At 40.3% G+C, this 26,923-nt stretch overlaps 3 protein-coding genes across 6 annotated transcripts in view; all 3 read right to left on the bottom strand.

The window, feature by feature from the left end:
* Window positions 1-2,608, bottom strand: part of LOC115149376 (chondroitin sulfate N-acetylgalactosaminyltransferase 1-like) — a 56,418-nt gene extending 53,810 nt beyond the window's left edge. For 2 of the 3 annotated variants that reach the window (XM_029692195.1, XM_029692196.1), the window contains exon 1: window positions 2,418-2,513. The gene's annotated coding sequence lies outside the window, so the exon portion shown is untranslated. The other variant, XM_029692198.1, reaches the window with a different exon arrangement.
* Window positions 2,609-6,430: 3,822 nt separating this feature from the next.
* On the bottom strand, window positions 6,431-9,468 carry LOC115149375 (nucleoredoxin-like protein 2). Its single transcript, XM_029692194.1, has 2 exons — window positions 8,898-9,468; window positions 6,431-8,150 (listed from the first exon to the last, which is right to left on the bottom strand). The coding sequence occupies exons 1-2, from the start codon at window positions 9,197-9,199 to the stop codon at window positions 7,979-7,981; spliced, it is 474 nt and encodes a 157-aa protein (XP_029548054.1). The 5' UTR covers window positions 9,200-9,468; the 3' UTR covers window positions 6,431-7,978.
* Window positions 9,469-10,802: 1,334 nt separating this feature from the next.
* LOC115149374 (spindlin-Z) lies at window positions 10,803-26,902 on the bottom strand. 2 transcript variants are annotated; one of them, XM_029692192.1, is made up of 7 exons: window positions 26,777-26,902; window positions 20,664-20,805; window positions 20,351-20,469; window positions 19,606-19,651; window positions 17,501-17,763; window positions 14,923-15,156; window positions 10,803-13,373 (listed from the first exon to the last, which is right to left on the bottom strand). In XM_029692192.1, exons 3-7 carry the CDS (start codon window positions 20,403-20,405, stop codon window positions 13,174-13,176), a joined length of 798 nt encoding a protein of 265 aa, XP_029548052.1. In that variant the 5' UTR covers window positions 20,406-20,469; window positions 20,664-20,805; window positions 26,777-26,902; the 3' UTR covers window positions 10,803-13,173. The 2 variants fall into 2 exon arrangements, with proteins under 2 accessions (XP_029548052.1, XP_029548053.1); XM_029692193.1 differs by having other exon boundaries at window positions 20,351-20,440.
* Between the last annotated feature and the right edge of the window lie 21 nt (window positions 26,903-26,923).

Below are 26,923 nucleotides of genomic sequence, written 5' to 3'. Positions count from 1 at the left end.
GATCTGTGTAACATGAGCTAAATGTCACGTCAGCACCAGCAGCCACCAGCGGGCCAGCAGAGGATTAACTAGTGAATATTCCACACATGGAAACATGGAAACAGGATCTAACAGATGGACATTAGACTCACACACAGATACATCATGTATTGTTGTAGTGAACATCTCACTAAGGGAAACCATATCCCCCTAAACAGAAAGGATACTTGGCACTAAGTGGCACACATATGTTTGGCTAGTGAAAAGTCATTTCACTGTCACAGCGTGGCGTCTGACTCTGCTTTTTATAAGGAAAATAGTATCTGACAGATGTTTGACTTAAAATATACTTACAATATCTATCTATCTAATGTCTAAATAATTCATACAAAACACATTTCAAGCAATCCCAGTTTATTCATTTCTGATTTAGAAAACAACTGGATCTATTATGGCCAAATATTTTAACCGTGAGGCACTTTAGGCCAACTTTTTCACGATTGAATAAAGCAGGCTTAGAGAGTAATTTCCTGATTAAAACCAAGGCCCTGAATTAGCATGCAGTACAATCAAGAGGACATTAGCTGTGAGTTTTGTGCGAGAGCAGAGCTGCGGCTAGGAGTTTGGATGTTGTAACGTCTGGGGGTATTTTCCCCAACGCAAACAACCAACCTCTTTACGCTCTCGCAATGGTCCCAATTAACCGCTTACTACTAATCTACCCGAATTTTGCATGACGTCAGGCGGACGTACTGGCTGGATGAGTGTGTGTGTGTGTGTGTGTGTGTGTGTGTGTGTGTGTGTGTGTGTGTGTGTGTGTGTGTGTGTGTGTGTGTGTGTGTGTGTGCGTGCGTGCATGCGTGAGAGAGAGAGAGCAAAAGAGCGAGAGAAGCAGAAAGAGAGAAGCAGAAAGAGAGAAGCAGAAAGAGAGAAGCAGAAAGAGAGAAGCAGAAAGAGAGAAGCAGAAAGAGAGAAGCAGAAAGAGAGAAGCAGATAGAGAGAAGCAGAAAGAGAGAAGCAGAAAGAGAGAAGCAGAAAGAGAGAAGCAGAAAGAGAGAAGCAGATAGAGAGAAGCAGAAAGAGAGAAGCAGATAGAGAGAAGCAGAAAGAGAGAAGCAGAAAGAGAGAAGCAGAAAGAGAGAAGCAGAAAGAGAGAAGCAGAAAGAGAACCTGTCCTGGCAGAGTGGTTCTCTGTTCACACGAGGAAAGGCAGGAGCCTCACAACATCATGTGTCTCCTTTTAGTCACTCGGTGTGCCAGTCCGTCTCTCCCACAGAATAGAATGTGTCATCATCATCATCTCTGTCAACATGAGAGAACTAGGCACACCTCTTCTCTTCACCAAACTCCTTCCATCCTATAGGCTATTGCTGGGGGTGTGAGACTAGGCTACTGTCTTTCATCTCATAGATACAGTCCCATTTCCACCACAGCCTAACTCTATTCTCATGACAATATCTCTCCCTCCCATCCTATCTCTATTTTCTTCACAGCATTAGCCCATCTAAAAACAAACATCCCAGTGATGAGCACAATACTGTCACAATGAATAAAAGACACCCGTATTTAAACAGTCCTCTCTCTCTTTCTCTCTGTTCTCTCTATTTTCTCTCTCTCTCGCTCTCTGTTTTCTCTCTCGCTCTCTGTTCTCTCTGTCTCTCTCTCTCTCTCTGTTCTCTCTCTCTCTCTCTCTCTCTCTGTTCTCTCTCTCTCTTTCTCTCTGTTCTCTCTATTTTCTCTCTCTCTCTCTCTCTCTGTTCTCTCTCTCTCTCTCTCTCTCTCTCTCTGTTCTCTCTCTCTCTCTCTGTTCTCCCTCTCTCTATCTCATTAGAAATTAAATGTTATTTGTCACATGCGCCGAATACAAAGGTGTAGACCTTACAATGAAATGCTTACTGACAAGCCCTTATTAACCAACAATGCAGTTTGAAGAAAAATAAGTGTAAGAAAGTATTTACTAAAATAAAGAAGAAATGGACAAAGCCAATCTCTCTCTCTCTCTCTCTCTCTCTCTCTCTCTCTCTCTCTCTCTCACACACACACACACGTATTCTGTATGGTCATAATCATTTCACAATCTGAATTATTGTACAAATTGAATTGAAATGCCTGAACTGATTGGGGATGGCATGATATTAACTCTAAATATATATATATGTATATTTCATAAGGCTTAGCTTATACATTCAGCATTATCTTCTTGATGCTGAAACAATTTCCATCACCAAATCTCATCTCACCATTTAGGAAAGAGACTAAACTTCCCTGATGTGAACAGACAGTTCATTTGGTGTTTACATGGCAACATGTGCCCGCATCAACCGCCAAATCAAACAATATTGAACACAGGTAAAGCTTATCCTACTTACCAACAGCATGACACTCTCAGACATTAGACACACAGTGAGACGATAACAATCATCATGCTTTCTCCATACCTTTCATTCAACCATTTCTCCTTATTCCAGTGGATGACTCTCGGTGCGATACCCCCGTAAGCACGAGTGTAAAAAGTGCGGTGAATAAAGAGCATGTGTGTACTCACACAGGAAGAGGATCCTGCGAGCCCAGCCCGCCCCGGTGGTTTCTCCGCCTCTCCTCAACACTCACATAAAGGATGTGTTGTTACCTGATTCAGCATGCCCTTATAGCACAATAAACACTACTGGCTTTCATACATTCATACAGTCCTATGCCAGCAAGAAAGTAGCTTAGTCTTATTCGACTGAATCTCCTAAGTGAGACATGTGGATCTGGATTCGTCTATACCCAATTTTAGCTGTGCTGTAGCTTATATTATTTGGTCTTGTCTGGTTCTGAGATAGACTGGCAGTCCATATGAAAACATCGGGGAGGTGAGAGTTGAGAAACTCCCCTAACGCACAGCATGCGTAAAAAGCGCAGCACGGTTTTGTCTTTTGGTCTAGTATGAACATGTAGGCCAACAACTTTGGTGTTGAAATATCAAATGTACCATTATTGGCTAATATGAAGAGGGAAATAAATGTTAGAACCCGATTGATCCTATTTCAATTTGAACTGCAGGACCGTTATTCTGAAAAGGTGCGTCTACACTTAAAAAAAAACTAAAGAACACCCACAAATCTAGTTGTTTCAATTATTTATTATTAAGTAACTGGTTCCACAGTCTTTTTTTGTGTTTACTCAATTTTTCAGGCAAAGTTTTACTTGAACTAAAACATTTTAGTTGTCCCAAACTTAACTCCAACATGAGAAAACAGACAAAAATGTAATCAGGAATGATGTGTTTGCTCAATTTGTCTCATATGTTCATTCAACTAGAAATGATTATTTAGGGAATCTTACCTAAAAAAAAGGCTGTGGGACTAGTTAAACACACAGTGCTTTAAAAATACAATGTTTTCAACTGACATATTTGACACACATTGACATACATGATTAAATTGTGCATGTTCCTTTATACACTATTATTCAGCTTGTCCTAACCTGGGATTTGAATGCACAACCTCTTGGTTCATGGCCGTCAGATGTTCCGCTATGCCACCATGTCTGTGTCAATGACTGATTTCCCCTGTTTTGCTACAATTTGCACTTCAAAATAAATCTCAGCTCTGTTAAAAATACAGTTATTCTCTCATTATTGATTTGATTTACTTATTTAAGCAATTTTGGGGTTTTCAGCATCATTTTATATTGTTGGTGTTGCATATTACTCTATTTTAATGTTACTCTTTAAATTAAATAGATTTTCTTGACTGTACTTTTGACAGAGCTGAGATTTATTTCTCCGGACCTGTTAGCAGGAAGATTAGAATGCTGTGAACCAAGAGTTTGTGAGTTCAAATCCCATGTGAAGACATGTTGAATACTAATTACTGTATAAATGAACATGCACAATGTAATCTTGTGTGTCAAATATGTCAGTTGAAAATAGTGTCTGTTAAAATACTGTAACTAGTTCCACAGGCCTTTTTTCTTAGGTACGATGCCAAAATAATGAGACAAATTGAGCAAACAATTCATTTTAAGTTGACTGAACTTTTGCAGAAGTTTTCTCATGTTTGGGCCAACAATTTTTTTTTCAATGACAAAAAGTTGACAAATCTATAAAAAGGCTGTGGAACCAATAATATTTAGTTGAATTCAGTTGTGAAAAGGGAATCCTGTTTTTGCCTGCCGTCGGTGGTATTTTGAGTTGGGATTTAGGCAACTGAGGTCCTCTTGTTGCAACTGTTCTGCGATTTAGAAGCAGAGCTGCACAGTGGTATGAAAACCACAGCCACCAGTCTACCATACAGTGGTTTATTCATCATGTCCACTCATTACACACATTCCCTCCAGCTGTGTCTCAAAGGAATACTGAGAACAGGTCTCAGAGCAGTGTCTGAGGTCAGACAGTTCATTTGGGTACTTGGGAAGTCTGGCTCAAGCAGGTCCTGAGAACAGCACAAATGTTATGTGATTGTGTGCCATGCATTTGTTAAAAGTCACTGTTCAAATAGCCTAAGGGTTTTTTTTTGCTCTCGGGACTAGTTTGCTCTCGGCAAAGTGTTATATAATGGTTGCATCACCAAGAAGAGCTGGAAAAAAATATTGTGAGTTTTGTCAACCAGTGCATTGGAGTGACTTCGCCTCACAAGCCTACCTACCTCATGGTAGCCTATAGCCTCGGTGTAGTCTCGCAGTAGCCTATAGCCTCGGTGTAGCCTCGCTGTAGCCTATAGCCTCGGTGTAGCCTCGGTGTAGCCTATAGCCTCGCTGTAGCCTATAGCCTCGGTGTAGCCTCGCTGTAGCCTATAGCCTCGGTGTAGTCTCGCTGTAGCCTATAGCCTCGGTGTAGTCTCGCTGTAGCCTATAGCCTCGGTGTAGTCTCGCTGTAGCCTATAGCCTCGGTGTAGTCTCGCTGTAGCCTATAGCCTCGGTGTAGTCTCGCTGTAGCCTATAGCCTCGGTGTAGCCTCGCTGTAGCCTATAGCCTCGGTGTAGCCTCGCTGTAGCCTATAGCCTCGGTGTAGCCTCGCTGTAGCCTCGGTGAAGCCTCGCTGTAGCCTCGGTGTAGCCTATAGCCTCGGTGTAGCCTCGCTGTAGCCTCGGTGAAGCCTCGCTGTAGCCTCGGTGTAGCCTATAGCCTCGGTGTAGCCTCGCTGTAGCCTCGGTGTAGCCTATAGCCTCGGTGTAGCCTCGCTGTAGCCTATAGCCTCGGTGTATCCTCGCTGTAGCCTATAGCCTCGGTGTAGCCTATAGCCTCGGTGTAGTCTCGCTGTAGCCTATATGTGCAAACTATGGCCTCCGCCAAGAGGTCTAGACCATTATAGTACACTTGATCTATGCCACAGGTGTGCGCTTGCCCTGTAGTTGTAGGGTCGCTGGTTCAAGACCACTCAATTGCTAAACTGGTGGCAGCTCTTTCCATAGGACAGCTGTTGGACCAGTGAACAAGGTGTCTTAAAGGTGTCTCTGGTCACCTGTCACCTTGACAATAACTGCTTTCATAAAAACCCAAATATCCATTTAATGGTCAAGACGCTGACCTAAAGACACTTCAGCTGAGTAAGGACAGCAAGTTTCTTCAACAGATTCTAAATAATTCACCATAATTGCATAAGTGAATTAACCAGAGGACTGAACGGCCCAGTCAGCACTGTGTAGGCAGTATTTCAGTCAGAGACCATAATGTAATGGAAGGAGCTGACTGAGCAAGCGCTATGCCTATGGCATTTCAGAGGTTTGTTTAACACAAATTTCCTCTACTTTGTCAAGCCTCTTTTAATTCAAAGGATCAAGTTCAGTTTAGCATTTGGTCAAATCACCCTCAAACTAGTTTCCCTGTTTGACATACTGCAATAGCAACTCTCTCAAAATATTCTTAAAAATACATTGTTTATGTGAAATGCTTTCTTCCAAAAGATAAGGTGTAAAAACATCAACTCTATGGGGGAGGGAGAAGTGCTGTAGCATACAATCTATAGCTGAGGATGTAGACTTATAAGTGAGTCTATGGCGACATCATGTGGTATAAAGGATATCACTGGAATAAAGTGCAAAGGCATTAGCGTTACCTTGTCAGTTTTTACAGCCATCAAGTGGAAATTATTAAACTATTTGACATCAACATGATTTGTTATAATAACATCTCGGGAGCCTTCTCTTTATGTAACTACAACAAGGCCCTTATGTAACCTAAAAAACAATCAAATCTATAGACACAGGCTTGGATGTGTGCTGACTGTTGACTATCATAATCAAAGTCGAAGAGCTTGCCAATTTTCAAGGAAAACAAAACGATTGTGATTAAATGCAAAGAGGTGCACAGGCAATGAGGAGTGAGACTTAGCTATAGTGAATTAGCTATGGTGAAAATACTATCTATCCTATGGGCTTTTCTTTTAGCATACTAATGGCACACTGGGGAGTGGCACTGACTTGATTGTTCCATAACATAACATCATAACACTTCACAATAACTATCAGACTGTAAACAGACAGCAAAGGATTTAATCATTATTGTGCATTTTAAGGCATATAAAACAAAATATAAAAAATAGCCATACGCCTCAAAATATGTATTTTGAAAATATAAGCCACTCATGTCTATTCATTAGAAAAAAAGCCATATTGTCATTGTAGTGCAGAAGTTTAGAATATAGACCGTATTGTGTTGTAGTGCAGAAGTTTAGAATATAGACCGTATTGTGTTGTAGTGCAGAAGTTTAGAATATAGACCGTATTGTGTTGTAGTGCAGAAGTTTAGAATATAGACCGTATTGTGTTGTAGTGCAGAAGTTTAGAATATAGACCGTATTGTGTTGTAGAGCAGAAGTTTAGAATATAGACAGTATTGTGTTGTAGAGCAGAAGTTTAGAATATAGACAGTATTGTGTTGTAGAGCAGAAGTTTAGAATATAGACAGTATTGTGTTGTAGTGCAGAAGTTTAGAATATAGACAGTATTGTGTTGTAGAGCAGAAGTTTAGAATATAGACAGTATTGTGTTGTAGAGCAGAAGTTTAGAATATAGACAGTATTGTGTTGTAGAGCAGAAGTTTAGAATATAGACAGTATTGCGTTGTAGAGCAGAAGTTTAGAATATAGACAGTATTGTGTTGTAGTGCAGAAGTTTAGAATATAGACCGTATTGTGTTGTAGTGCAGAAGTTTAGAATATAGACCGTATTGCGTTGTAGTGCAGAAGTTTAGAATATAGACCGTATTGCGTTGTAGTGCAGAAGTTTAGAATATAGACCGTATTGTGTTGTAGTGCAGAAGTTTAGAATATAGACAGTATTGTGTTGTAGAGCAGAAGTTTAGAATATAGACAGTATTGTGTTGTAGAGCAGAAGTTTAGAATATAGACAGTATTGTGTTGTAGAGCAGAAGTTTAGAATATAGACCGTATTGTGTTGTAGAGCAGAAGTTTAGAATATAGACAGTATTGTGTTGTAGAGCAGAAGTTTAGAATATAGACAGTATTGTGTTGTAGAGCAGAAGTTTAGAATATAGACAGTATTGCGTTGTAGAGCAGAAGTTTAGAATATAGACAGTATTGTGTTGTAGAGCAGAAGTTTAGAATATAGACAGTATTGTGTTGTAGAGCAGAAGTTTAGAATATAGACAGTATTGCGTTGTAGAGCAGAAGTTTAGAATATAGACAGTATTGTGTTGTAGTGCAGAAGTTTAGAATATAGACAGTATTGTGTTGTAGAGCAGAAGTTTAGAATATAGACAGTATTGTGTTGTAGAGCAGAAGTTTAGAATATAGACAGTATTGTGTTGTAGAGCAGAAGTTTAGAATATAGACAGTATTGTGTTGTAGAGCAGAAGTTTAGAATATAGACAGTATTGTGTTGTAGAGCAGAAGTTTAGAATATAGACAGTATTGTGTTGTAGAGCAGAAGTTTAGAATATAGACAGTATTGTGTTGTAGAGCAGAAGTTTAGAATAGACAGCTAGATTAGAACAGTCTTTATGGGTTAGGAGCAGGAAGGTGCTCTAGAATGTAGAATTATGTATTTTAGAATGTCTAGGAAGCTTTAAAGTTGTGGAAGACTTCGGCCGCCTCAAGCCAGCTCCTGAAGCAGGCCAGGCCCTGGTCTCGGATCTGTTTCCTGCCTTTGTCTGTGATCACGTCTCCATTCTCCTTCACAATCACCAGCTTGGGGACTGCTGTGATTTTGTACCTGTTCTTGAGATCACTGTGAAGGGAAAGTGGAACAACACAGGGCACAATCAGGTCTTTATCACCACATGGCTCATACCAGCCAAAAATAACACATTCACTTTTTATGAAGGCACAAAGGATTGTGTCAGTCACAAAAACAAATTATGAGAGGGATGTTGCAGGGTAGCTACACACGTTTCTCATAATTGATAGGCCAATTATCAATAAAATGGGTGGGAATAACAATTTCAGAACACATGTTCTACAACAGTGGTTCCCAACCAGGGGTTCTAGGACCTGGGGATACTTGGCCTATCCACAAGGGGTACTTAAGAAGACTCATGAGACCATAGGCCTACTGCTATAATGCACATGAAGGGGTATTTCAGGGGTACTCCGGGCAGAGCAAAATTCAGTTGGTCGTACAGTAACCGAAAAAGGTTGGGAACCACTGTTCTACAACATAAAATCCAGGCCCCAATGTGTCAGAGCATACCGTAGGCTAGCCTTGCGGAATTCCAAACACTTTGTCTAATCAGGCACGTAGAGACCTTGCCCTATTTTTAAACCTAATCCCTCAAAGGGTGACCTATAAACCTTTTAAAAAGCCCGTAGCCTACAGTTAGCCTACTGTGCTATGGGATAGGATACAAACCGCGGGGAAAAGCATATACGATCAGTTCAGCCATAATGTATGTAGAAATGTTTGTGTCAAAAGGCTATTTACAATAACTAAAATAGGAATAGGCTACAAGAAAGAACCTAAGTCCTAAGAATTTACTGTTTGTATTGATCCGTCCATGGCAGGGCCAGCCAGTCCCCGTGCATGTCATGATAATATTCCACCATATCATCACTTGACTTGTCAGAAGATATGAAAACTATTTCTAACTGTGCAGGTGGCTCGCTCTCCTCGACAAGTTCCGTGTAAAAATCGCATAGAATAGGGGTGAAATCTCGACAAGGCGGGCACCAGCCGGCAGAAAAATATATTCCTACTACTTTATTCCTGAGAGTTTCTTCTGGATCAATAAGATCCCCTTCTTTATTGAGCAGAGTTTTCCCAACAAAAACCTCCACCATGGTCGAATCGAACAGTTCTAGTTGTATACAGCTACTCGCAGCACTAACGACCTAGGCAACTGTAGTCAAAACCAGTTTAGGACGGTTACAGTAGCAGTTGCTCGCGGTGAACCGTTCTAACCAAGACGTGAAATCACTCGTAGAAGTGCAAAACGGTCATAATTTTCATTCTTCAATCACTATATAGAGAGAGTTACTATCACCTTACAAACTGTCATAACTTAGTCATAACGAACGGTGTCGACTGCTGTAGAGCTGGTTACTGTTGGTTGGCTAAAACAAACTGCCAGTTTGATTGACATCTCACGTGGCCAATCAGTGTCCTCAGTCCTCTACGTAACTATTTAAAGGTACAATCAGTAATATTTACACAATGCAAATAGCCTCATGTCTTTATACCTGCTGAACACTGTGTATGTGACGAATACATTTGATTGAGGGGAGTGATCTTCTGTACGAGAAATACCTAAGTCTGGCATCTTTAAAAGCAGAGAAACCATAAGGAAAGAAACAACCACACAACCTCACATTACGTTTTTATTTTTTCAAATGTTATAAGGATACTTAGGTAACAATTATAAAAATTACAGATTTAAGTAACATGTTTTTAAATGCTTTACACCCCTAAAGAAAATCAAATCACCTCTATACATTGTTCAAAGTAATAACAAATGACCAGTTCAAATAGAAGCCATTGAAGTTGATGCCAACAAACATGAAGAATCAACTATACACTGTATTTTACAAGTTAGGAAAGAGCAACATCATCTAAAAGGGACCATATACAGTAAATCATAGTTTTCAATCTTATTTTAAACTGATTTAAGAGTAACTTTGAGAAATGAAAACCCGAATGATATTTTCTCTTTAAAGTGTCTATGTACATTGTTTAATCTTCTGATATGTAACTAAGATGTGCTACCTACCTTGCACACCCATGCATATACTTACACCCCATACATATATCTATATACATACATACACACACACACACACACACACACATACATACATACATACATATATATATATATATATATATACATACACATACATACATACATATATATACACATACATACACATACATACATATATATACACATACATACATACATACATACATATATATACACATACATACATACATACATACACACATACATATCTACATATATATATGCTGTATAAACATCCCCCTACCAATTTTATAAGGCCTTTTCTTTGAGTTCATGTTTTCCTTGTGGCACTCAAAAGAGACACATATAAAAAATATTTACGGACAACATCGGTATTGTATGTGAAAGATATAATCCCTCAAATGCTGTGTAACACTGGCATCATGTGGCCTTTCTATTGGCCCCTCATACAACCCCAGTGAGTTTCATCCTATAGCAGAGCAGAGTCAAAAATGTAATACAAAAAACGACTTAGCTTTTCTTTAGAAATGCAAAACAGGAAAATAAAAAAGGGTGTCACAACAGGTAACACAATGAAGATAACCTCATAGAAAAAGTTACAAACGACAGATGCATGTGTGTATCTCACACTAACTTCCACTTACAGTTCTACTGTTTCCGCTACTCATGCAAAAATAATGGACTATTTTCACATTGTCTTTTTTTATTTATTTTATCCCAAAATGAACCAACATCAAACACAGTGTGAAATGCCAATCCATCAAACACTTTCAATAATTTTCCTGAAGATGACATCTTGCATAAAACACAAGTCAGTTTGCGGTTTGGAATACAACAGGATACTAAGATACTTGTGTTAATCTTCTTAGATACAGAGAGGTTTATACGGTACCTTTTGGGGTCTTCAAATTATGAGCCTCATTATAACCGATACACATAATCTCCCAGGTTTTCATTTCTAAAGCTACCATTCAGCCATACAGTCATCAAAGAAAGAAAAAGTTATAAAATGTAAAAAAAAACACAAAAAAAAAACGAATGGGCTTTATATGTCTCTGCAGGCACTTCAGCTGAAGATGGAGTGGTTTATCTAATCGCAAATCAGTCACAGCACATCTGTTCTGTTACTACACAGGCTAATGAAAATATCAGTACTATACTACCTCTTCAGAGACTGGGCATAAACACTGCTAAAGGTCAAGAAGGGCATGGAGAAAGAGTAGTAAGGCAGAGGAGTGTAGAGGAGGGGTTACAGTCACATGAACACTAAACGTTACTACAGTAATGAACAACATCTGTATGTCAGAGGTTCTAGAGTGCTCAGTAGCCCACTGTTTCTCTGACAACCATTGTAACATTCCAAAGGGGCCTACTAGGGGCATCTGGTGAATGTTGTTTTGTCACACACCCGCCCACACACAGAGAAAGCCAGAAACGGCTATTACATTTTAACTACATTATTATAGGCTTTAAATAATGGCGGGAAACAGCTCATCTCAACAAAATAAGGCAAATAAAAATCTAATTGAGGCTAGTAACCTTTCCTTGAGTACAATATTACATGCACTCTATAAAGTGGGTGTTGCATTTAAAGTTTGGAATATTTGTTATGAATTAACAGTTGTGTGAAGATTTTAGAAACACTTTAGTATTGTTGTAATGGTACTGCTGAATTTAGAACACTTTTGAAGAGCTGGTGTGGAGTTTTAGTTTCCAAATACTTTGCAGTGCTTTCACCATACTGTCTTTATTTTTTTTAAAGGCATGATAAAACAGTTTACTAAAAGGTTACTATGCCAATTAAACAGAAAGTCTGTTTAACATAAATACAGAGATGAAGATGTCTCTAAATAACGTATAACAATGAAAGTAAAAAATAAACAAAAATAGAAACTATGCTTGATCCCCCCCAAAAAAGGTAAACATATGACTACAGGAACGATAATAACAAACATAAGTATTATCTGAATAATTAAAATAATTATTGCTGTTATTATGATTGGATAATGAATGATAAGGGTCGAGGGCTTTGGCAAGGCCTAATGAACAAACTCAGTCTCAGGACTACAGATTAACGTTCTCACTGGTCAACCATTCTGAATAGTGTTTGTTGAGATGATCAACATATAATTATTATTAAAGGCAAAACTTATAAAGACAACTGCGTAAATGTTTTCTGAGTAGATTCTTTGAAATTAGTGCTTACGATAAAACTGCAAATATCGGCATCAGTATTTAACTATCATTATATATGAATATACATGAACAAGTTCTTGGGGGAAAAAACGAAGGAACATTTCAATTACAACAATGTCCCTCACAAAACTTCAACAAATGCCTTTGCTCACTGCATATGTTGTCGTGTATCTTTTAACATTACAAACAAACAAATATAATCATAGTCAAGGATTGAACAATTCTCTGACATGGAAACAAACCCATATAGTAATTCACTTTAAAGGTCGCACTTAATATGCAGTGTTCAAATAACGCTGATATCTTTTTCCCGTCCCTCCCCTTACAAAGGGATCTATGTAACAAATCCTTAAGATCTTTACTCTGATAGGGGATAGCCAGTTGCAATAGTCTTCTCAGCCAACAAGTGGCCAATAACTCAGTTGCACAGTGACCCCTCCCCCCTTCTCTCTCTTCTGACTAGATTCAAGAACACTAGATGCTTTAGTAGCAATCCAAAGGCTTCGGTGAAATATCCAATCTAGCTGTCCGTCTGTCGCATCTCAAAGAAGCTGTTGCACGAAACGTTCGAGATATATTTAAGAAAAGTTGGTGGATAAGGTAAGGTTCCATGTGGTGATGATGACCATCGTCTTTCATGCATCCATCATTAACTCCCCAGACAGACCTCCTGTCCTCTAGGCCCAGCGACCCAGTGCCCTTTTCACACTACCGTGCCGACCTGAACCAAACTGGACCACCTCTAACATATTTTCGCATAGTCTTTTCAGCTATGGTGGATGTACGTGTAACCAGGCCAGCCCAGTACAGCTCGATTCGGCTCAGTAGTGTGAAAAGGTCAAAGGGTAAAAGATCGCCTTAGGAGGTCTTGACAAGGTCGTAGACGTAGATGTGGAAGTCGTCATCGAACTTGATGAAGTAGACTGAGGGTTTGGCATCCACCTGGTGGATAACCATGCCAGTTCGTTTGGAGCCGTCCTCTTTAGCGTACTCCACCTGTTTCCCCACCAGACTGTCCACTACCTCCCCTGGCTCCCGCTCTGCAGGCGGAGTGTCATCTGGGAGAGAAGAAAACACATAAGCTTACCAATTAATTTATTTGCCTTTATTTAAGGTTAGTCCAACTGAGATCAAATCAACAGGCAGAGACAACACAGAAACAGGTTTATTGTGGCCTGTCAATGTCAGGTTAAATGAATCCCTAGACTAGCAGAAGAACTGGTGGACCTTTATACTTTGTTCCCCATAGGAATAAAGAGGACTATGTAAAGTAAGTTTACCATAACAATGATGATAGCTTTAATCATTAAGGGAGAACATCAAAGAGTAGGCTATTGTCATTATTAAGAGAAGCCAGACCATCCGGAGAGAATTGGACCTGCAAACTTCCCACCTGTCCCTAACAGGACCCCTTAATTTCTTTGAAAGTCAATACCATACGCGATTTGGATCCGAGGTGTACCAAATCCGACCCGAAACATGTCAGAGATGAGAGAGGGCCGGGTCCAAGTACAATTGGGTCTGTATCGGACCAAAATGGATCCGAAAGATAAGAAAATGCTGCTTTATTGCCGTGCAGCCAGCGAAATTGTTTTGACATGTCTGGCAGTGAAGTTTCACATGTGAATATTCTGTTGTATCTAAAATAATGGATTTGTCTGGTCTACAGCTTAGTATTTTCATAATGGCATCACTATAGGTAGATGGAGAATGTTATGAGGTTCTCTGAAATGTTTTCTTTATTTCCATTGAAGGAGAATATTTTAATGTGATGTTAGCCTGTCAGTCTGAGAGCAGCACATAATTCTACCTAATATTCTGTATTATTTTACTGTGTGTATTGTGCAACATCAACATTTTGCCTATTTAACTGATTTGTAAAAAATTTACTTAGACTCAATGCTTTGACCAGCAGCAAGCTTCAAATTAAAAATCAATTTGAATAGGCTACGGAAAGATGGAGGCTATAAAATGGAGTCTCTAATCTGCATTTCCAGATGATTTTCACATTGGGATGAGGTATTAGGTATTTTATTAGGATCTCCATTAGCTGTTGCAAAAGCAGCAGCTACTCTTCCTGGGGTCCAACTGTTAAGTATTTTAAACATTTTCACATTGGGATTAGGGGTCTACACTGCTTAGAATTTTATACAATTTCAGAATTTGGTTTTCGGTCTACACTGCTTAGAATTGTAAACATTTTCACATTGGGATTTGGTCTACACTGCTTAGAATTGTAAACATTTTCACATTGGGATTTGGTCTACACTGCTTAGAATTTTATACAATTTCACATTGGGATTTGGTCTACACTACTTAGAATTTTAAACATTTTCACATTGGGATTTGGTCTACACTACTTAGTATTTTAAACATTTTCACATTGGGATTTGGTCTACACTACTTAGAATTTTATACATTTTCCCATTGGGATTAGGGGTCTACACTGTTTAGTATTTTGTTATAAGAACACTATAGTTGGATGGAGAGATCTGTTTACCTCTCAGATTTTAGTATTACCATACCTGCATAACATATTATAAGCTTTGTAATAAGACAGAGTCTCATACATGCTGTCGGCTTTAACCAAAGTTTTACCGTACTCACTGGAGTCAGGCATGATCCTCAGGTCTCCCTCCTTGTAGTCGTCTAGGAGCTGGTACATGTACAGAACGGGGTCTTTCTCGTAGGTGATGAAAAACCAGGTGTTCATGATGGGGGCTCGGGCCAGAACCATGCCCCTCCACTCGTCTTTAGTCCCGTCCTCCGTTTCAAACATATGCTCTACAGCCTTCCCTATCATCGTGTCGGCCAGGTTGACGTCGCTGGTGCGCGTGGAGGCTATAACAGATCAACAAAAATATGGGACAGGGAGAGTATATGGTTGGTAAGTGATGCCAACGATCACTTCAATTACAATTCATATTTCTAGCTCGGACAAATCTTAGAGACATTCACCTATGAACATAGAAGACCATCACAGCACAAAAAGAAGCTTGTCTATGATAGTGGTTTATCCGCATTGTGTGATCACTAGTCAGTAAATCAATATGTTGAGATAACAACGTTGACGCTGTATATACAGTGCATTTGGAAAGTATTCAGAGCCCTTGAGTTTTTCCACATTTTGTTAAGTTACAGCCTTATTCTAAAATTTATGAAAATATTTTTTTCCATCAATCTACACACAATAACACAAAATGAGAAAGCGTAAAAAATAACTTAGTTACATAAGTATTCAGATCCTTGCTATGAGACCCGAAATTGAGCTCAGGTGCATCCTTTCCATTGATCATCCCTGAGATGTTTCTACAACTGGATTGGGTACACCTGTAGTAAATTCAATTGATTACACATGATTTGGAAAGGCACACACCTTTCTATATAAAGGTACCACAGTTGACAGTGCACGTCAGAGCAAAAACCAAGCCATAAGGTCGAAGGAATTGTCCGTAGAGCTCCGAGACAGGACTGTGTCGAGGTACAGATCTGGGGAAGGGTACCAAAACATTTCTGCAGAGTTGAAAGTCCCCAAGAACACAGTGACCTTAATCATTCTTAAATGGAAGAAGTTTGGAACCACCAAGATTCTTCCTAGAGCTGGCCACCCGGCCAAACTTTGCAATCAGGGGAGAAGGGCCTTGGTCAGGGAGGTGACCAAGAACCCAATGGTCACTCTGACAGAGCTACAAAGTTCCTCTGTGGAGATGGGATAATCTTCCAGAAGGACAACCATCTCTGCAGCACTACACCAATCAGGCCTTTATGGTAGAGTAGCCAGACGAAAGCCACTCCTCAGTAAAATGCACATGACAGTCCGCTTGGAGTTTGCCAAAAGGCACTTAAAGGACTCTCCTACAAGATTCTCTGGTCTGATGAAACCAAGATTGGTTTCATTTGGCCTGAATGCCAAGCGTCACGTCTGGAGGAAACCTGGCACAATCCATACGGTGAAGCGTGGTGGTGGCAGCATCATGCTGTGTAGATGTTTTTCAGCGCCAGGGACTGGGAGACTAGTCAGGATCGAGGGAAAGATGAACGGAGCAAAGTACAGAGAGACTCTTGATGAAAACCTGCCCCAGAGTGCTCAGGACCTAAGACTGGGGCGAAGGTTCCCCTTCCAACAGGACAAAGACCCTAAGCATACAGCCAAGACAATGCAGGAGTGGCTTCGGGACAAGTCTCTGAATGTCCTTGAGTGGGCCAGCCAGAGCCCAGAGAGACCTGAAAATAGCTGTGCAGCGACGCTCCCCATCCAACCTGACAGAGCTTCATAGGTTCTGCAGAGAAGAATGGGTGAAACTCCCAAAATACAGGTGTGCCAAGCTTGTAGCATCATACCCAAGAAGACTCAAATCAAATCAAATTTTATTGGTCACATACACATGGTTAGTAGATGTTAATGCGAGTGTAGCGAAATGCTTGAGGCTCGAGGCTGTAATCGCTGCCAAAGGAGCTTTAACAAAGTACTAAGTAAAGGTTCTGAATACTTATGTAAATGTTATACTTCAAATGTTAGTTGTTTTACAAATTTGCAAAAATATCTAAAAACCTGTTTTTGCTTTGTCATTATGGGGTATTGTGTGTAGATTGATGAGAGAAAAACATGTAATCAATTTTAGAATAAGGCTGTAATTATACAAAATGTGTAAAAAGTCAAAGGGTCTGAATACTGTCCGAATGCACAATACACCAAGGCCATACCTGTCACGTCCTGACCAGTAATAGGGGTTGTTAGTTATTATAGTTTGGGCAGGACGTGGCAGGGGGTGTTTGTTTCATGTGGTTTGGGCTATGTATTTAGGTAGAGGGGTATTTGTTTTATATGGTTCGGGGTGTGTGTGTATGTAGAGGTGTTGGATTTATGTGTTCCGGGGTTTTTGGTTTATGTTCTTGTTTTGTATTCTAGGGTTTCTATGTTGTGTATTTCTTTGTTGGCCTGGTGTGGCTCTCAATCAGGAACAGCTGTACATCGTTGTTTCTGATTGAGAGTCATACTTAGGGAGCCTGTTTTCCACCTGTCCCTTTGTGGGAGATTGGTATTGCACTGCTGTGTATAGCCTGTGAAACTGTCGTACTGTCGTTCTTTGTTTATTGTTTTTTCGTGTTCACCTATAAATAAAATAATGATGAGCACGCAACCCGCTGCGCCTTGGTCTTTACCCTACGACACCCGTGACAATACCTTGACGGTCAGGGAGCACCTCAAGTCCCTGCACCCTCTCATCTTTATGTAGCTCCAGGCCGTAGACACAGTCGAAGCCGTCGTACTTGATGAGGTAAAGCGAGGGGTTGACGGGCACCTGGTCCAGCACCATGCCTTTCCACAGCGACTGAGACGCAGTGCTCCCCTCCTTCCAGATGTGCTGGATACGACAGCCCACCATGTTCCGGCGCGGCGCAGACGACGACACCACCTTGTTGGGGCCCATGCTGTTCTTGTGTTTCCTGTACGGTTCAGATTGCAGCCAATGAGAAGAGAGGGATTCGGGAAACAAATGTCCACATAGCCAATGAAAAGGGGGAAAACATTTGATAACTGGCTGTCAGTCCTTCACAGTACAGTAGCTTCTAGATAAGTCTGGTATTACAGTATATCAAATGGAATAAAATACACTATATAAACAAAAGTATGTGGACACTCCTTCAAATTAGTGGATTCGACCATTTTAGCCACACCCGTTGCTGTATAAAAACGAGCGCACAGCCATGCAATCTCCATATGGAAACATTTGCAGTAGAATGACCTAACTGAAGAGCTCAGTGACTTTCAACGTGGCACCGTCATTGGATAACACCTTTCCAACAAGTCAGTTCAACACATTTCTTCCCTGCTAGAGCTGCCCTGGTCAACTGTAAGTGCTGTTATTGTGAAGTGGAAACGTCTAGGAGCAACAATGGCTCAGCCGCGAAGTGGTAGGCCACACAAGCTCACAGAACGGGACCACCGAGTGCTGAAGCACGTAACGCATAAAGAAGGAACGCATAAAGAAGGTCTGTCCTCGGTTGCAACACTCAGTACCAAATTCCAAACTGCCTCTGGAAGCAACTTCAGCACAAGAACTGTTCGTCTGGAGCTTCATGAAATGGATTTCCATGGCCAAGCAGCTGCACACAAGCCTAAGATCACCATGCGCAATGTCAAGCGTCAGCTGAAGTGGTATAAAGCTTGCCGGAATTGGACTCTGGAGCAGTAGAAACGTGTTCTCTGGAGTGATGAATCATGCTTCACCATCTGGTAGTCCGACGGACGAATCTGGGTTTGGCGAATGCCAGAACGCTACCTGCCTGAATGCATAGTGCAAACTGTAAAGTTTGGTGGAGTAGGAATATTGGTCTTAGTCTAGGCCCCTTAGAGTTCTAGTGAAGGAAAATCTTAACACTACAGCATACAATGACACTCTAGACGATTCTGTGCTTCCAACTTAGTGGCAACAGTTTGGGGAAGGCCCTTTCCTGTTTCAGCATGACAATGCCCCTGTGCACAAAGTGAGGTCCATACAGAAATGGTTTGTCGAGATCGGTGTGGAAGAACTTGACTGCCTGCACAAAGCCCTGACCTCAACCCCATCGAACACCTTTGGGATGAATTGGAATGCCGACTGCGAACCTGGCCTAATCACCCAACATCAGTGCCCAACCTCACTAATGCTTGTGACTGAATGGAAGCAAGTCGCCGCAGCAATGTTCCGACATCTAGTAGAAAGCTTTCTCAGAAGAGTGGTGGCTGTTATAGCAGCAAAGGGGATATCAACTCCATATTAATGCCCATGACTTTGGAATGAGATATTCAACAGGCACGTGTCCACATACTTTTGGTCATGTGGTGTATGTAGGCCATGGCAATGTATTACAGACAAGATCTGCTTCCTTTCCTTCCCTTGACCTGTCTACAGGAGTCCCTTAAAGATTATGTTCTTTCAAGTGTGAATATAGCCCTGACCATGGTAGTGTCCCTACACAGCTGATACTAACCCTGACCATGGTAGTGTCCCTACACAGCTGCTACTAACCCTGTATTAACTTCAGCAGGCCACTTAAGACCAGTATCTGATATCAGGTATTCAGCATGGCACTACTAGACTTAATCATTTACTTATCTTAGCAAGCACAACTGATGTTCCCTACCTGGGAAAAACTAAGCAGACAGCAGATGGTTTTAGCCTAGCCTGAAACCAGCTTTAATGTAATACTACTACACGACATGTATACATTTAGAACAGTTGAATGCCTACATTGGCACAATCACAAAGCTAAGGTAAGTACAGTGCATAAGGATTCCTGGCTTACTTGTGGGAGTCCTTTTTCTTCATGTTTGAAGAAACACCCGTGTGCCCTTAGATAAAAAAAATAAAAAATAAAAAAACATCACAAATGTTCTTCTAGTGCAAATGACTGTAGTAAATGTATTGAGTAGCTACTCAACTCTTATCAGTAGGCTAAATGTACCGGATTATATGCGTCACCTGAAGATAACAAGAGCAACCAACAAAGGCTGTCCCCCCCAAATGGCAGCCTATTCCCTATAGGCCAATTAGAGCACTACGTTTGACCAGAGCCTCTAAAGGCCCTGGTCCAAAGAAGTGCACTATAAAAGGAAACAAAAGTTGTACACTATAAAGGGAATAGGTGTCCTCCGGGTGTTTCCAACATCACCAGGCAAGCTCTATCCTGGAACCAGCAAGCCAAAAGGAAAAGAGGACGCCCTCACCAAGAGAATCGGCACGGGGTTGAACGAGCTGGAGAGGATCGTCGATGGCCTATGAGCCCAAAGGAGCGATGGGACTAATTAAGTAAGCAAGTGAGTAATAAAGGGAAAAGGGTGCCATTTGGAATGCTGACAACACATCTATAAAGAGCGCAAATGGGATTTGTACCACAAACGCTCAAATGTCAGCATCTGGAAACAGTGCCAGGGAAACTAAACCAAAGCATGGATTGCTGTCATTCATCGTCCATAGACTGCTTACAGGGTACGGAAACCAATATGTCATTTTCAAATGTAGGTGTACTATCCCTTTAAAGCCAAACTAACCTGCATCGGCTCTGGATCTCTGGCCGGGCGCACTCTTCCCGAATGGGGTCTTCATTCATCAGGGTATAGAGGAGCAGTCTAGCTGCCAGACTAGGGTGAAAATATCTATGGTACCAGGTCTGGGGTGTAAAAATGCCAACGTAATGAAAACATTAATGATTTATGTTATAGCCCAGAGAGATGGACGATAGCCAGGGAATACATCTGAATAGAAGAGTCAGAGGAAGGTAACAAGTCAGAAAGTGAAAATCTATATATGGCAACCAATTCAGAAAATGGAAACAGGCAGGGAGGGAAAAAAGAAAGTGTCTACCCAGTGCAGGCAGATAACGGGGATAAGGACGGATTATCTTTGATATCCAATCCAAATTGTCCACGGTTGGTTGAGGACTGACTTCGGGGCAGGCCAATGTTTCTGTTCAGGGATGATGATCACATCAGGACTCTGGGTAGACCTGCAAACCAAAAGAAATGCTGATATACATGTGAAGATATTCAGTCACTTTAAAGTCGAATTTTGCGCTTAATCTAAAAAAAGAGGAAAGCTTTGTGTTTGTTTACCTAGCCTATTTCACACCAAAGCAGGCTCCCCAAACATTTGGGCTAAAACATCAAGATGGAAAAAATGATAAAGGAACCCCTTCCATCCCACTTGTGTGGGAATGTCAGGATTAAACTAGTCCTGTCCTGTTAGTTCTACTCATAGAATTAGAATGATTCATGAATCAACATGAGAATCAAATCAGCAGCATGACTATCCGGACTGATTCCTGTAAAAGCGCTCACAACACAAACCGTTTCACAAACCACCAGATCAATAATGCCACATCTGCCATGTGTTTATAGTGGACACTGAGGGCAGTTATACTTACTCCTGGACTAAAAAGCACGCTCAATGGAGGATCTCCGTCTAAAAGCGTTCTTTTTTTTGTCTAAGAAATGGAATAGGTCTACAGTAGGTTTAATCTGTAGCATGAACAGCACCATCTACAGGTCAGAACCTGGTAATATCAGGACGTAGGATGGGACATAAACCTAACAGCTTCAATTAATAATCTCTCTGAACAGGGGAATAAAACATTACCACATTCACTGAGCATACATTACATAGGATGAAGAAACAATTCTGAGCCACAGCTCCATACTACTTGTCAGACAGAGCACTCATACTGTATACTCGTTGTTGGGGAGGAAACAATTTGCAGAAACAATTTGGGAACAATCTGAGATGGTGGGTGTCGAAGCCCTCTTTCTTGTGCTTTTTGAGGTGCAACGACCCAGTAGCCAAGCTGATCTTTCTCGTTCCTCCACATTATTTAAGTGAAAGACAGAAAATGTGTTGCATTTATGGCAGTTGGGCATGTTGAGCCTGCTCTGCGAATGTTTTTACTGACAATAACCAAAATACAAAGAACTCAAGTACTAATCTTTCTGGTTCCTCTCCTATGTTGGATGAAATGCAGGCAATACTGTACAGCGCCTTCAGAACATATTCATACCCCTTGACTTATTCCACATTTTGTTGTGTTACAGCCTGAATTCTAAATGGTTTAAATATATTTTTTCTCAACCATCTACACACAATACCTCATAATGACAAAGTAAAAACATGTTTTTAGAAATTGTATGCATTGAAAAATGAAACAGAGAAATATCTCACTCCAAAGAGTCAATACTTTGTAGAATCACCTTTGGCAGCGATTACAGCTGTTAGTCTTTCTGGGTAAGTCTCTAAGAGCTGTCCACACCTGGATTGTGCAACATTTGTCCATTATTCAATTCAAAATTGTTCAAGCTCTGCCAAATTCGATGTTGATCATTGCTAGACAACCATTATCAGGTCTTGCCATAGATTGTCAAGTAGATTTAAGTCAAAACTGTAACTCTGCCACTCAGGAACATTCACTGTCTTATTAGTAAACTCCAGTGTTCATTCGGCCTTCTGTTTTATGTTTTTTTCGTGCTGAAAGGTGAATTCCTCTTCAAGGGTCTGGTGGAAAGCAGACTGAACCAGATTTTCCTTTAGGATTTTGCCTGTGCTAAGCTCCAATCCATGTATTTTTTTATCCTGAAATACTCCCCAGTACTTAATGACTACATGCATACCCATAACATGATGCAGCCACCACTATGCTTGAAAATATGGAGAGTGGTACTCAGTAATGTGTTGTATTTGGCTTTGCCCCAATCATAACACTTTGTATTCAGGACATCAAGTTAATTGCATTGCTACATTTTTTTTCAGTATTACTTTAGTGACTTGTTGCAAGCAGTATGCTGTTGTCTTTGCCTAACAATGTTTGTACCATGTTTGTGCTGCTTCCATGTGTTGCTACCGTGTTATTGTCATGTGTTGCTACCATGTTATTGTCATGTTGTGTTTCTGCCATGTTGTGTAATCATGTTAGGACTCTCTTTATGTAGTGTTGTGGGTGGTGTCTCTCATCGTGATGTGTGCTTTGTCCTATTTTTTATTATCCCAGTCCCCATCCCTGCAGGAGGCCATTTGCCCTTTTGGTTTGGGATCATTGTAAATAAGAATTTGCTCTAAATTGACTTGCCTAGTAAAATAAAGGTTTAAATATATACACACACATATACACATACATACTACCGGTGAAAGGTTTTAGAGCACCTACTTATTTTTACTATTTTCTACATTGTAGAATAATAGTGAAGACATTAAAACTATGAAATAACACATATGGAATCATGTAGTAACCAAACAAGTGTTAAACAAAATCTAAATATATTTTTTATTTGAGATTCTTCAAATAGCCACCCTTTGCCTTGATGACAACTTTGCACACTCTTGGCATTCTCTCAACCAGCTTCGCCTGGAATGATTTTCCAACAGTCTTGAAGGAGTTCCCACATATGCTGAACACTTGTTGGCTGCTTTTCCTTCACTCTGCGGTCTGACTCATCCCAAACCATCTCAATTGGGTTGAGGTCGGGGGATTGTGGAGGCCAGGTCATCTGATGCAGCACTCAATCACTCTGCTTGGTAAAATAGCCCCTACAAAGCCTAGAGGTGTGTTCGGTCATTGTCCTGTTGAAAAACAAATGATAGTCCCACTAAACCCAAACCAGGCGTACCGCTGCAGAATGCTGTGGTAGCCATGCTGGTTAAGTGTGCCTTGAATTCTAAGGCCTGATTCACACAGTCTCCTCTGAACAGTTGATGTTGAGAAGTGTCTTACTTGAACTCTGTGAAGCATTTATTTGGACTGCAATTTCTGAGGCTGGTAACTCCAATGAACATATCCTCTGCAGCAGAGGTAACTCTGGGTCTTCCATTCCTGTGGCAGTCCTCATTCCTGTGACGGTTTCATAATTTAACGCTTGATGGTTTTTGCGACTGCACTTGAAGTTCTTCAAAGTTCTTCACATTTTTCGTATTGACTGACCTTCATGTCTTAAAGTAATGATGATGTCATTTCTCTTTGCTTATTTGAGCTGTTCTTGCAATAATATGGACTTTTACCAAATAGGGCTATCTTCTGTATACCCCACCTACCTTGTCACAATAAAAATGATTGGCTCATTAACACATTAAGGAAAGAAATTCCACAAATTAACTTTTAAGGCACACCTGTTAATTGAAATGCATTCCAGGAGACTACCTAATGAAGCTGGTTGAGAGAATGACAAGAGTGTGCAAAGCTGTCATCAAGGCAAAGGGTGGCTATTTGAAAAATCTCAAATACAATGTATATTTTGATTTGTTTAATACTTTTTTGGTTATTACATGATTCCATGTGTTATTTCATAGATTTTATGTCTTCACTATTATTCTACAATGTAGAAAACAGTAAAAAATAAACCTTGAATGAGTAGGTGTTCTAAAACATTTGGCCAGTAGTGTATATATATAAAAATACAGGCTTCCTTCAGGTTCCCCTCAGTCAATTAGGTTAGTATTGTGGAGTAACTACAATGTTGTTGATCCATCCTCAGTTCTCTTGATCACAGCCATTTAACTCCAACTGTTTTAAAGTCCACATTGGCCTCATGGTGAAATCACTGAGCAGTTTTCTTCCTCTCCAGCAACTTAGTTATGAAGGATGCCTGTAACTTTGGAGTGACTGGGTGTATTGAAACACCATCCAAAGTGTAATTAATAACATCACCATACTCAAAGGGATATTCAATGTCTGTTTCTTTTTTTACCCATCTACCAATAGGTGACCTTCTTTGTGAGGCATTGAAAAACCTTCCTGGTCTTTGTGGTTGAATCTGTGATTGAAATTCACTGCTCGACTGAGGTACCAGATAATTGTATGTGTGGGGTAGAGATGAGGTAGTCATTCAAAATTCATGTTAAACACTATTATTGCAAATTATTATGTGACTTGTTAAGCACATTTTTACTCCTGAACTTATTTAGGCTTGCCTTAACAAAGGGGTTGAATACTTATTGACTCAAGACATTTCAGCTTTTCAGCTTTTTTATTAATTAGTAAAAAATTATAAAAACATAAATTCCACTTTGACATTATGGGGTATTGTGTGTAGGCCAGTGATGAAAAAAAAAATCTAAATTTAATCCATTTTAAATTCAGGCTGTAAGAACATTTTGAAAAAATGAAGGGGTGCGAAGACTTTCTGAAGGAACTGTATATGGCATTTCTGCATGTAATCTCCGGGAAACCAAAAAAAGACTCCCGACTTGCCCGACGGCAACTGACTTTCAGACCTTAACCTCCTCCCCGAGTAGTTTCAAAAACCTGACTCAAGGCAATAGTGAATTTAAGTTTCAATCACGTAAAACCACATTGTCATAATTCATGTTTGATTAGACTAAGGCAGAATGAATGGCCTCATGCCAACTGTCATCCATTTGTGCAGATATTTTCCAAACACGGAATTGAATATTAGCCTAATCAACTTGTAATGCATCTACTTCAGGGGTCTTCAATCTTTTCTTGCCCAGGGACCTCCACCCAGGCAAACCAGCGAACCAGGGACCCCCATTATGTTAGCAATTTTTTTGGTACATCTTGTCTTATCATTGGGTGAATGGCAAGGAGTAGTAATCAACATTTTAAAATGAAAAGATGTTAGATATTTTTTTTTATGTTGACCTCCCCACATTATTATTGGAAGAAGTGTAAACTCTAACATAGCCCATAAGATAGAAAGGTAACTCCAAACACATTTTCACTAATAGCAGCTGTTCAGCTGGTTAAACAAAGGTTAGCCATGTTTTGGTCAAGAAATCTTACTTTCTGCGGCTGATACTTGTGGGTGCTTTTTCAAAGTCTATGTCAGATACTCCAGTGAGTGTAATTTCCTCAATATTAGGAGTTGAGAAATAAAGTTGATATCATAAAAACATGTGTATGCCCCTCTTCTCTACTGTAGGTATGCAATTCAAAATTGGTTTATTCTGTTGTTGCTAGTGATATTCAAATATATATATATTCATCATTATTTTTTGAATATTTTCGCCGACCTCTAGGGGGCTGTGCCGTTCACCCCCAGTTGAATACCTCTGGTCTACTTTCTCTTTTGTAAATGCTCAACAGACTGGCATCAAATATAGGATACAAATGAACACATATGATAAATAGCTGTCAGAGTCCCCGCCCCCACCACACTTGACACTGAATTAATAGTCTGTCGGGCAGATGAGTTGATCGTGATTCATGACATTGTGCAGTCAATGTGACCTTTGCTTTGGTTGCTAGATAGGAAGCTTGGGACTGTGTCCACAGACTGAGGAACTCGGCACAATGCCGCAAGATCATTTAACAGTTGTTAGGTTGGACAGATTATGTTACAACAAACGGAAATCCTTGGTAGCTAGCTAGTTACATTGAAGTATAAAAAGTTACCACAGTTTATACGCTAGTAAATGTATCAGTTTAGTTAGCTATGTAAATACAATAATTTGTTGTATTGCACATTTAGCTACAACACTGTTTTCAACTTGTCTTTGGCTGGGCAATCTAACGTTAGTCTTTGAAGCAGTCTAGCCAAATCTGTTGGTGAAACAGATTTTCCTTTACATTAGCTAGCTGGCTAACAAACAAACCAAACTAACTAGATAGCTAGTTAACTTCGTAACCAGTTCTTCTGAATCAAGTGATTGCTTCATCGATTGAAGACATCACAACACAATGTCTTGCAATGTAAGATAAATGCCGTCTGCAACCAGCACCGTACATTAGCTACACTAGTGGTCAGTGTCAGCCATATTTACTATCCCCGCAGAGAAACGGTGCAGTCGAACCAACAGGGACCATACTCTGGCTGACAAGAAACACATTTTCAAATGTAGACAAATGCCTCAAACCAGTCTCCTTTCCACCCCAGTTTTGAAGAGTCATGTTACGCGCGCGCATAGAGACCGTTTTAATTAATATTTGTGGCTGGCTTCCTGTGTGTGAGAATAGCTGTTTGTGTTTCGGAATATCTTACCCGCTTTATTGTGAAATTATAGCAAGATATTTTCCTATCCCGCTTTCTCCCCTGTGCCTCAGTCAGTATCCGTTTGATGGCAACCCTGATTACTGCCAAAAACCATCCCCTCCCCTTCCTCTGCCAAAAAGTGTTACAGCACGATAA

This window comes from Salmo trutta, chromosome 15 (genome assembly GCF_901001165.1).
Source record: "Salmo trutta chromosome 15, fSalTru1.1, whole genome shotgun sequence".
NCBI classification, from domain to species: Eukaryota; Metazoa; Chordata; class Actinopteri; order Salmoniformes; family Salmonidae; genus Salmo; species Salmo trutta.
This window is presented reverse-complemented; position numbering and strand designations above follow the sequence as displayed.

Bases quoted from the DNA above. Each gene is read 5' to 3' on its own strand.
- LOC115149375 (XM_029692194.1), bottom strand. From the start codon at position 9,199: ATGGTGGAGGTTTTTGTTGGGAAAACTCTGCTCAATAAAGAAGGGGAT. The intron at 8,151-8,897 runs GTAAATTCTTAG...TTCCCTTCACAG, and splicing joins TGGACGGATCAATACAAACA to TGATCTCAAGAACAGGTACA.
- LOC115149374 (XM_029692192.1), bottom strand. From the start codon at position 20,405: ATGAAGACCCCATTCGGGAAGAGTGCGCCCGGCCAGAGATCCAGAGCC. The intron at 19,652-20,350 runs GTTAGTTTGGCT...TTTTTATCTAAG, and splicing joins GAGATCCAGAGCCGATGCAG to GGCACACGGGTGTTTCTTCA. The intron at 13,374-14,922 runs GTGAGTACGGTA...CTTCTCTCCCAG, and splicing joins GAGGATCATGCCTGACTCCA to ATGACACTCCGCCTGCAGAG.